Source organism: Drosophila biarmipes, chromosome 3L, assembly GCF_025231255.1.
Source record: "Drosophila biarmipes strain raj3 chromosome 3L, RU_DBia_V1.1, whole genome shotgun sequence".
Taxonomy (NCBI): Eukaryota; Metazoa; Arthropoda; class Insecta; order Diptera; family Drosophilidae; genus Drosophila; species Drosophila biarmipes.
The window spans coordinates 15,001,931-15,014,208 of record NC_066613.1 but is presented as its reverse complement, the minus strand read 5'-3'; the positions used below and the strand labels follow the sequence as shown (position 1 = coordinate 15,014,208).

Genomic DNA, 12,278 nt, shown 5'->3' with positions numbered 1-12,278 from the left:
CCGGGCATCCACATCCACCGTCTAAATCCACTCCCCTTTGATTTAGTGGACTCCAGACAAGATTGGAAATTAATTTTTATGCATCTCTTGTCACATTTGTGTTAATCAAAACATTATGACTGCGTTTTCTGCGTTTCTTTTTTATTAATTGGACAACCTACTCGGGCAATCTAAACACCTGCCGAGGAGCCAGAGAGCCTAAGAGCCGAAAAGCTGGAACTGTCATTGCCATTGCCATTTGGACGCACTGCCTCTGCCCACAAAGCAAATTAAATTTATTGCGTGTGATTTTGATAGCGCAGAGATACACAGAAATATTGCGTCAGTAACTAATTTGTTAGCAGACTGACTGCTCGTTGGGGATTGTAAGGGGGTGCCACATTTTGGATTAGCTTGTAGTAAAGAAATCACAGAAAAACAGGTATAAAATGATTTAGATCGATAAGTTACAAGCTTTAAGTTAAAAAATATATCTATTTTAACTTGTGGAGTAGTGATATTACAGTATTGTGTGTTAACATATTTGGATTTTATTTATTAACAAACTCAGAGAATGAAGTGTGGCAATCATATAAATTTAACAAAGAGTATCAAAATTTGTATGTTAACAGCTGATAACCGAATTTATGCTTTATGTAGGCACTTATAAAGATCGTGTGGGTGGGGAAAATTGCAACTTTTGGAGGCGAAGAGAGAGTGTGCGTGCGTATCTGTGTGAAAATGCGTGGGCTGCAACTGCCACTGCTCCCAAATTAAAGTGACAGCGGCAAGAAATTGAAAATGACTGTGAATGCGTGTCGTTAATGGGCTGTCCTAACCCCGGACCAAGGTTAAAGAAAGAGAAACTGAATGCTGGACAGGAAAGCGGGTAAACAGGTAAACAGCGGGGGTGGCCAAAAGGAAAATGCATCTGCATAGGAGGCTGCCTGAGAAATGGCAGACATAAAAGTAATAATCGTATTTGATGGCAGGGTTAGGCTGTTGATGACGGGATTCTTTATTATTGGTTATTTTTAAACTTTTTAATGAAAAATATGACTCATAAATTACCAGGCATAATAAACATGTAATAAAATTCGTTTTGGCGACTGTGTAAAACACTCCATTATAAGTTAAGCCAATATTGAGCAGTTAAAATCAAAAATTTCTTTAAAAAAAAAAGTTTTTTTTTTATATTTTTGCCATGTTATTCTGTAAGGTTAATCAAATTGTTAAATAAGCAACATAATTAAATAATCGAACAGAGCTATTCCCTGTGCCCCCTTAATGGAAGGATCGCTAGCGCTGCCTTAAATACATTGTTTAATTCCCCCAACTGAGCTGTCATAAGCCTAAAATATTAGCCGAATTGTTACTTAACAATCCCGCACTTAGAGACCAACCAAGCCAATGCACTTCCTTCCACTTATAGGTCAGATCGGCTCATTCGATTACAAAACCCATTTCCTATATCAAATTTGCATCTCGTGCGTTGAATAACAGCCCCTGCCAATTGTGGGAGGTTTTTGAAAGGTTCAATGTTTCGGCCTCCTCGCAGACATCAGACATGGCAAATGCGTTGCAGTTTTGAGTTTTTGGTTTTCAGTTTTCAGTTTTGAGTTGCATTTCACAGTCAAAGACGAAGACGAGCTCCGAGTCGCGGGACGAAAAAATTCCCATGTCGTGCGTGAGTGCGCGGGAAAATATTAAACAGATTTTCATGTCGCTGTGGCCGTCTCTGTCTGAGGAAAACATAGGGAAAATCGCTCTCCAGCGCATTTAACAGCTTTGGAGATTCGATTTGAAAGCCGTTCGTCGTCGCCGATTTTTTGATGGCATCGCATGTCGCGGCGTTTTTGCATGATTTCTAGTTAAAATGCAAAACTCAGGCTGCGATAAATAAATATGCATGGCTGCGAATGCGATGCCGGCGAACAATGTGGTGGAAAAAGGCAACCGAAAGCCGAAACTGAGGCTGACGAGCAGCGGATGCACAGCCCCCATCTATCCCATTCGATTCGGTTCGGTTCGATTCGATGCCACACCATCCCATCCAGCTATTTGGAACTGGCCAGCGAGCCAAGTTAAAGCGGCAAAATCACCGAACAGGCGGTGCAATTAGCCACCGCTGCTAGTTGCATTTTTTATTTGCTCCTTTGGTTTATTGGCCATTGAATGCACTGCTCCCCGTCCACCTGTCCGCCCGTCCATCCGTCCGGCTGTCCGGCCAACAAATGAGCCACTGATAAATATTATTAGCGCACGGCCAGTCGCAGTTGCACCACCGAATCCACCGAAAACCAAGTGCAAGACCAGGACCTGCACCCAGAGTACACTGGGAAAAAGTCTGATACCGAGCTGATATTTTCTAAGAAAGAAATTATCACAAGGCCTTTATGCCGAAAGGATATTTTAGAGCCTTTTCCGTTCTATTATAGATCAATATTTATTTATGTACATCTAAAAATTAAAGGATGTATCTATAATCTTTTTCTCAATTTTTAAAAAGTTTTTAAATATCTAAAATGTATAGTCAACATTTATTTCCCTAATGAGGGATGATAAATAATGATTATTTTTTTGAGATTACCTTTTTTTTTCTTATTCTTTTTTCGATTTTAATTTATTAAAACATTTATTTTTAATAATTCTGCTATATCCACTCACACGTTATGGGTATATTTAAAATATTTTAATATAATAATAAAGTTTGATATAACATTTACATCTCTCGTTTTTGCCAGTGCATAGATCGGCGCACTGGCTGCCACATTTGCGGCATAATCGCAATTTATTTAAATGCAACAGGGGGCAGCGGAGGAGCTGGGGATGGCACTATTGGCCACTACTCGAATTGTAGTCCTACCGCAAGTGCTGCTACCGCTGCTGCTGCCAGTCTGCAATTAATATCGACATTTTAACACTTTACGTTGAATTATTGCATCTCTTACTTTTCCCGATTGTTATTATCAATGGGGGCAGACAGTCCGTTTAGCTAGTCTGGTGGTCTCGGGTCCCAGGGAGCCGTGGCTCTGGGACCCATCAATGCCGCCGCAACCACTTTTTACTTTGTCCAGCTTATTTTGGCTCCTGCTCTTCAGATCCACCGAATCTCGGCTATTTCCTTCGCATTTTCACTATCGTATTTCGTTAATGGGCGGGAAATGCAACTGTCGCCGCACTCGAATGTCAGGGAAAACAGCGCCGCAAGAGAGTGCCCTGGTCGCTGATTGAATAACGCCAATCGAGGTGTGATCGAACTAGTTCAGTGTCGGAAATTGCCAATCCCAAGCCTAGGAAAAACTCGTAAAGCTGCTCCTTTGGCTGGTCAAGAAACGCAAGAAAGGATTTATGTGGCAGTAGACAGATAAGCAGCTGGAGATAAAAAGCGCTCATTTGGGGAAGTGCATTAAAGACAGAAGCGTTTCAGATTAAAAGGGGGTTCTAGCAAACCCTAAGCACATTTCATATTTAGATATTTTCCATAGGTATTAAAGGTTCAGTCAAAATGCCTTGCCTACATTTTTCCCAGCTTCTCACACATCCCAAAGCTCGAAACCTGTTGCTCGCAGAGAGTTCCCAAAACTCCATGAAATGTGCAAAACTTTCGCCAACTTCCCTTAACGAACTGGCGGCCGTTTAATCACAAATCAACTTTCACGCCCCCAAAAACCCAAAGCTCTCGAAGACCGCGCGAAAAATATGGGCTCTCGTCTTGAGCGCTCACTTAAAGCTGGGGCTAGCCCACATTAATCTACAATTACTTTGTATGCCCCGCTGGCCGATGGCCAAAGCGGCGAAAAATGACTCAATTTAAATCAATAAAGGGCAGGGAAGCGGGCCAGAGAGTACGTGGTGACCCCGACCGGCGGTGCAGGGGCTAGAGGGTGACCCACCTTCGGCGGCTGGATGGCCGCGTACGAGTGCCAGACCAACTTGGGGCTGAGGGGCTGCGGATCGTAGCGCAGGCGGGCGTACTGCTTCACGAATATTTTCCAGATTACATAAGCCATCGTCGAGGCGTCTCCGGTCATAAAGATCGATATCCACATGCAAATTATATGCGTGCCAGGAAACCGCCGGCACTTCCCAGCCAATCCAATCCAGATTCGGACCAGGACTGCGTCTGGGATTTTGGGGGCCCCGGCTCAATGCGTAGTTTGTTGTGTTGCGTTTATTGTTTTCATAAATAAAGAAAAGGCACTTGGAAATTTGTCGGCTTGCATTATTATTATTGTTCCTTATTATTATTGTTGCGATGGCGATTCACTTGGCGATCGGCGGACCGGCAGACAGATTCACTTCATTTTTCACAGCACAAGCGCAAAAAATTGAAAAAAGATGGAGAAATAAGCGATCCGAACGGAGCTTAAGCCCAAAACCAACAAAGGCAGAAGGCTGGGCGCATACAAAAGGAAGGCAGTGTGGCAGACTGGCGGCTCCCCCTGCTCGTGATCTTGTGTATTATTTTAATATTTATTTACATTTTGAGCGTTTTGCATAACGCGCGGGTCACGACGGAAATCGTCGGCTGGCAATTTATCAATATATAGTTGTGTGGCCTAAAGGAAGGAGCCGCGGCTCAGGCCGAGTCAGGGAAGGAGCCCGAAAGGTTCACAGACACAGCGAAATCAAAACAAATGAAAAACGCGCCAAAAAATCAAAACGCGCACAAATTTTGCATCGCTGGGCGTTATTTTTTCGAATTGGTTGCGGAGATCAATACGGAGGAAAACCTCAAAAACCCCCTGAGAGTTGTCCGTCTGTCCGGGAAACGAGTTCAAAGCGTTTGCGGCGGCCGCTTTGCACCAACTAAATTGAAATGAGCGGAGCGCGAAAAGCTGTGGAAAAGCCCCGGCGATTCGAGGGTGTAACTCACAGATACAGATACCTGGACAATTTCCACTGCAGGCTTCAATGATTTTCCATGCGTGCGAACGGCCATTTGAATTTGGCCTGGGCTTTTCGCGTTTTGCGCTCCGCTCGCACTCGAGCCCGGCTCAGCTAAGTCAGCCGAACCGCCTGATTGAATGGCCGGCAGAAAAACGCTCGGGGAACATCAATGGCAGCAGCAACAATAAACACAACACACCCACAATTATCGGTGATTTTTGGCGATACGGCCAAGGATACCTCAGCTGTGACAGGCGCTTGGTCACCGGTTGCATTAGAATTCAGTCAGGGAGAGAATATTTTTACATACATCAAAGAACAGGGTTCTTAAAGATATAAGTCAGTAGGGAGCACAAAGTCCAATTATATTAGGTTTCAGGAGCAATTGGGTTTAAAATAACATTTCAAATTCGTTACCATCTAATTCGAAAATATTATTTAGGTTCATTTAATAAAAAATTGTCTTTAGCTCCAAATGTTATATTATTTCATCTGATTTTTATGCCAAGATCGTGATCTAGTTTTATAGTTACCACTTTCATTACAAAGAGTATCTCAAAGTTCGCCTTGCCGTATCCAAAAGCTTCGCTCGCTTCCATTTAGTCAGTACTTCAGGCCTGCGACTGGGTCTGTTTTAAGCAAAATGTTATTGTTCGCCCCGCTCCAAAGCCGCCGCCCCTGTTCCGGGCCCATCCCTCCGTCATAATTGTGAGCACAAAGCGTCATATAGACATCCTCAACTCCTGCCTTGAACTTGGCAAGTTCCCATGTACGAAATAGAGGCATGTACATAGGGGCTGTCCATATACACTTTGTTTGCTACTCTGTCGGCGTTTAGCTCATGCCTTTTGACAGCCATTTGTTTATGAGGCCAGACGCAGGTTTTCCTGAAACCTCGGGCTGGTAACGCTAACGAGCCGGGGTTCCAGAGTTCCTTGGGTTCCAGGGCCCGAGATCCCCATGCGATTTCGTTAATCGGAACACGCGATGAGTGTTTACTCCGCTTCAGTTTCCTAAAATCCGAGCAGTCGCTGGAACTTCGAGTGGTGAGAATAAACATTTGGCGGCGGGATAAACAATATATTTATGGCCCGCACCGAGGGCCATAAATACAAGTATTAAGTGCCCTGCCCGGTGGGTCTGCCATATTTTCGTTTGTAATGCGAACGAGCATTAGAATAAAGTTTCATCGCCAATCGGGCAAGAGCCATGTGAGCCAGAGTATCAATATTTCCGCAATCAATTAAAGTCAATTAATCTCTAAGCTTAATGCAGGGCGATTGTGAGTCACTAGTTCGTGATTTTATACCGGTTTTATGACTACCTATATGAGTTCATTTGCCATTTGCAAGTACCATTAAACTGTCTAAACTAATATACATTAACTTCGTGGGTACATGCGAGCTCAGCCCCCTGTAATATAAACATTTTCAGTTAGCCCATCTACTTTATAAAATCAATGGCCCCGCCTGAGGCCATTAAAATAAAACACCTATTTGCAGTCTATTGGCTCATATCGGCTGCAGCCCAAATATTAGAAAACTCCTTAATATGCCAGGGGCGTTCAACTTAACCCCTACGTGCTCTGCTTGAGATCCGCATTGTTACAGACACGAAAATTTCGAAATCGCACAAATGCCAACTACAAATAATTGCCAAAAATCACCGGCAAAGTCAACTTTCATAAAACGGCATTCAATTTGATTTGCACAATTTGGGGGCCTCTTAGCGGCTCCTCGACGGTCGGTTGCTTTTCACATTTGTGGCATTTTGGCGTTTGTTTGAATTGATAACAGGCTGGAAGTGCCTTTCAGCCTGACAGCCATAATCGCTCAACGCCAACTGTTTGCCGGCAAGGAGTAGTCGGGGTGTTTTTGGGGAGCCTTGGCTGCCAGGGGATGAAGCATGGCCCGGTGCAGAACCAAGCCTATGTCTCCGGCAGGTCGATGGACACACCCACCCGGCGGAACCGGCAGAATGCGGAAACGGAACAAAGCCTCAGACAGTGGGCACCTTGGCCTCCGACCACTCCACACTCCACAGTCCCAGCCTGTGATGGAGAAATTATAGCCAGTCACGCGAGTGCGAAACTTTTCTAACCCTTCCTCGGCCGGCTGTGCCCCGATTCACAGGAAAACCAGAATTAGCTAAAAACTGCACCGAAAGCCCGAAATGATTGTATTTAATTGAATTTGCAGCCGGGCTGAATAACTTTTAATTGAATTCCAGCTAAAATCTAAGGGTTGTGATGACCCACTTGGGATCTAGCGCAGGATGAGCTGCTCAGGGGGAAATATTAGCCTAATTGGACAGTCCACACCAAGACAGCAAGCAAATAGATTTGTATAAATGTCTATAGAATTGTATTTATTTATTATGGTAATATAAATTATATAAGCTCGTACAGAGAGTAATAGAGTACTGACTTTATTGACTCTAAAAAAGTGCTAAACATTAAAGTAATGCAAAAATGTGGAATGTCATTTTAGTGGGTATTTGCCATTAATATAAATGACGTGAGATGCTTTTTTGTAGATTAAGGGAGTTCTATAGGTTGCTTTTGATTTTTATTTTGTCTATGATATTTTGCAAAAAGTTTAATTAGTTAACCCTTGCATATTTGTATCTGTCTTATAGTGTTAGAACTTAACGCAATCCAAGAGAAACAGCTTAAAAACAGCTGTTTAAAAGTGTTACAAAGCTGAAAATAGCTTAAATAGACTTATAATAACAAAAACCAATTCAGTTTGGGTTTGCTGTTTAAAAGTGAAATGTGGTCTAAATGATAAACTAATTTTAATGCAGTGAATACCCTTATTGTATCACATTTTCACAACGACACCGTAACGATACACTGTAAAATAAGTAACTAGTGATCTCATTTGCACAATTCATTATAATATTTAACTTTTACGTTTAATAAATTTCAAGAACCCTCAATAAAGTGCACTCTACCAACTCCCTAAAGAACCTGAAACTAAAACTTATTGTTCAGCTATATGACAGCTGTTTTCAAATGTTTTTAAGCTGAAATTAACTTTAGTAATCTAGTGATAATAACAAAACCAAAACCTATTGACTATCTCCCAATTTCTTGCGGTGCACTCACGTGACACTGCCTCCTGGCCAGGCGGCGCTTTATCCACTTGAACGCCTCCTGGCGGCGGCGGACGAAGGACATGCTGGAGCGGTGCCACAGGTGCAGGAGGATGACGAGGAGGCGCTGCACCCAGACTCCGAACCGCTCGCTCACCTCCCTGCGCAGCTGGAACATTAAGCACTGCACTCAAGACCGACCTGCCCCGGAACTAAGTACCATCACTTTCGGTGGACAGTTCGCGTGAACTCGGTTGGTTTCTGGTTAACTGCGGCGATATGGGTGATATTCCTGGGTGGATGGGCCTGGGACCCTGGATCCGATAGAATTTCACTTTTGTTTTGGGGCGGTACGCGGCACGGACTGCGGACTGCGGACTCGTTGTTACTTCAGTTGGGCTTGTTGTTTGACTGAGAATGCCGCCGAGCTTGCTTCGCCGCCCGGGCGAACAAGTGAATAGGTGTGAGCAGGAGAGCGAGACCCGTCGGAGACTTGAGACATGAGACGGAGAGAGCCCTGCACTTGCGATTGTCACCGGTGATACTCACCTTTCTATTCGTTTCTTCTGTTTTTTCGTAGCTTTTCGCGTTTTGTTTATACAATTTTGTGGAGCGGCCCGCGTGCGTGTGGCTTACTGAGAAACCCAGAAAATCGTACGGCTCGCACATCGCACATAAATAATGCAATAAGTTGGGGCCCAGCCCCAGTGGAACGAGACAAAAACAGAAGGCGGAAAAAATTGGAAAAAATCGAAACCGTTTCTGCATTCGTACCGCACTCACATCGCACCTCTGCCGCTGTCCGCATACTCGGCCTTTAGCCGAGCTTTGCACTCAATTTGATTGCCGGCAGACGCGGCTGCACAGCCCAGAGTCAAGCGACATGAGCACACGCAGGGAGGCAATTTCACGGTGAGGGCGAAGGTGTTGCTGTTGTAAGGCCCGGCCTAGGCACAGTGGGTGGAAACCAGCGGAAAACGTTAGAAAATTCTGCAGCTAAACAAGCCCTTTGTGTCATATTATCCACTTAAAGAAGTGGGTGAGACATGGTAGAGACTACTTTACATTCCTAAGCCTGGTATTCAGATCGGCTAACAGCTCGTATTATCTGTAGTGTTACCGAAGTTTTTGGTGCTCACTCACATACTAGCAACATGGGTTACTATCAAGCTGTTGGAATATTTAAGAGATTGAGATCCAATGGATTCCAGATTGAAACCCCAAGATTGAATTCCCAGAATTCATAACTTTGGTAATTGGAACCCGATTTTAACGTGGGATACCTCTATGAAGTTGTGTTACAATTCTCTATCACTCTGCATTCAAATTGTTAATTTACAAGAGGGTCGAAATTTTAGCCCATTTGCATGTTCGATTTTTAGGTATTTCCAACGGATTCCAGATGGGAACCCCAAAATTGCATTTCCAGATTTCATAACTTTGGTAATTGGAACCCGATTTTAACGTGGGATACCTCTATGAATTTGTGTTACAATTCTCTATCACTCTGCATTCAAATTGTTAATTTACAAGAGGGTCGAAATTTTAGCCCATTTTCATGTTCGATTTCTAGGTATTCCCAATAAATTTCAGATTGGAACCCTAAAATTGCATTTCCAGATTTCATAACTTTGGTAATTGGAACCCGATTTTAACGTGGGATACCTCTATGAATTTGTGTTACAATTCTCTATCACTCTGCATTCAAATTGTTAATTTACAATGTTAATTTACAAGAGGGTCGAAATTTTAGCCCATTTGCATGTTCGATTTTTAGGTATTTCCAATGGATTCCACATTGGAACCCCAAAATCGCATTTCCAGATTTCATAACTTTGGTAATTGGAACCCGATTTTAACGTGGGATACCTCTATGAGTTTGTGTTCCAATTCTTTATTATTCAGCTTTCAAACTGTTAATTTACAAGAGGGTCGAAACTTTAGCCCATTTGCATGTTTGATTTCTAGGTATTTCCAATGGATTCCAGATGGGAACCCCAAAATCGCATTTCCAGATTTCATAACTTTGGTAATTGAATCCCGATTTTAACGTGGGATATCTCTATGAGTTTGTGTATCAATTCTCTATCATTCTGCATTCAAATTGTTAATTTACAAGAGGGTCGAAATTTTAGCCCATTTTCATATTCGATTTTTAGATATTTCCAATGGATTCCAGATTGGAACCCCAAAATTGCATTTCCAGATTTCATAACTTTGGTAATTGGAACCCGAGTGGGATACCTCTATGAATTTGTGTTACAATTCTCTATCACTCTGCATTCAAATTGTTAATTTACAAGAGGGTCGAAATTTTAGCCCATTTGCATGTTCGATTTCTAGGTATTTCCAATCGATTCCAGATTGGAACCCCAAAATTGTATTTCCAGAATTCAAACCTTTTGTAATTGGAACCCGATTTTAACGTGGGATACCTCTATGAGTTTGTGTTTCAATTCTCTACCATTCTGCATTCAAATTGTTAATTTACAAGAGGGTCGAAATTTTAGCCCATTTTCATGTTCGATTTCTAGGTATTCCCAATAAATTTCAGATTGGAACCCTAAAATTGCATTTCCAGATTTCATAACTTTGGTAATTGGAACCCGATTTTAACGTGGGATACCTCTATGAATTTGTGTTACAATTCTCTATCACTCTGCATTCAAATTGTTAATTTACAATGTTAATTTACAAGAGGGTCGAAATTTTAGCCCATTTGCATGTTCGATTTTTAGGTATTTCCAATGGATTCCACATTGGAACCCCAAAATCGCATTTCCAGATTTCATAACTTTGGTAATTGGAACCCGATTTTAACGTGGGATACCTCTATGAGTTTGTGTTCCAATTCTTTATTATTCAGCTTTCAAACTGTTAATTTACAAGAGGGTCGAAACTTTAGCCCATTTGCATGTTTGATTTCTAGGTATTTCCAATGGATTCCAGATGGGAACCCCAAAATCGCATTTCCAGATTTCATAACTTTGGTAATTGAATCCCGATTTTAACGTGGGATATCTCTATGAGTTTGTGTATCAATTCTCTATCATTCTGCATTCAAATTGTTAATTTACAAGAGGGTCGAAATTTTAGCCCATTTCCATATTCGATTTTTAGATATTTCCAATGGATTCCAGATTGGAACCCCAAAATTGCATTTCCAGATTTCATAACTTTGGTAATTGGAACCCGAGTGGGATACCTCTATGAATTTGTGTTACAATTCTCTATCACTCTGCATTCAAATTGTTAATTTACAAGAGGGTCGAAATTTTAGCCCATTTGCATGTTCGATTTCTAGGTATTTCCAATCGATTCCAGATTGGAACCCCAAAATTGTATTTCCAGAATTCAAACCTTTTGTAATTGGAACCCGATTTTAACGTGGGATACCTCTATGAGTTTGTGTTTCAATTCTCTACCATTCTGCATTCAAATTGTTAATTTACAAGAGGGTCGAAATTTTAGCCCATTTTCATGTTCGATTTCTAGGTATTCCCAATAAATTTCAGATTGGAACCCTAAAATTGCATTTCCAGATTTCATAACTTTGGTAATTGGAACCCGATTTTAACGTGGGATACCTCTATGAATTTGTGTTACAATTCTCTATCACTCTGCATTCAAATTGTTAATTTACAAGAGGGTCGAAATTTTAGCCCATTTCCATATTCGATTTTTAGATATTTCCAATGGATTCCAGATTGGAACCCCAAAATTGCATTTCCAGATTTCATAACTTTGGTAATTGGAACCCGAGTGGGATACCTCTATGAATTTGTGTTACAATTCTCTATCACTCTGCATTCAAATTGTTAATTTACAAGAGGGTCGAAATTTTAGCCCATTTGCATGTTCGATTTCTAGGTATTTCCAATCGATTCCAGATTGGAACCCCAAAATTGTATTTCCAGAATTCAAACCTTTTGTAATTGGAACCCGATTTTAACGTGGGATACCTCTATGAGTTTGTGTTTCAATTCTCTACCATTCTGCATTCAAATTGTTAATTTACAAGAGGGTCGAAATTTTAGCCCATTTTCATGTTCGATTTCTAGGTATTCCCAATAAATTTCAGATTGGAACCCTAAAATTGCATTTCCAGATTTCATAACTTTGGTAATTGGAACCCGATTTTAACGTGGGATACCTCTATGAATTTGTGTTACAATTCTCTATCACTCTGCATTCAAATTGTTAATTTACAAGAGGGTCGAAATTTTAGCCCATTTCCATATTCGATTTTTAGGTATTTCCAATGGATTCCAGATTGGAACCCCAAAATTGCATTTCCAGATTTCATAACT

General features: G+C 41.7%; 1 protein-coding gene across 3 annotated transcripts in view; it reads right to left on the bottom strand.

Annotated features, from left to right (window-relative positions):
• The window catches only part of LOC108028373 (uncharacterized), a 52,840-nt gene extending 44,185 nt beyond the window's left edge, over positions 1-8,655 (bottom strand). The window contains exon 1 of one of the 3 annotated variants that reach the window (XM_044095403.2): positions 8,518-8,655. In XM_044095403.2, the coding sequence (XP_043951338.2) occupies positions 8,518-8,637 (120 nt within the window). In that variant the 5' untranslated portion in view covers positions 8,638-8,655. Of the gene's footprint in view, positions 1-3,875; positions 4,794-7,981; positions 8,471-8,517 lie in introns of those variants that run through there. The other 2 variants (XM_017100165.3, XM_017100166.3) reach the window with 2 other exon arrangements.
• Between the last annotated feature and the right edge of the window lie 3,623 nt (positions 8,656-12,278).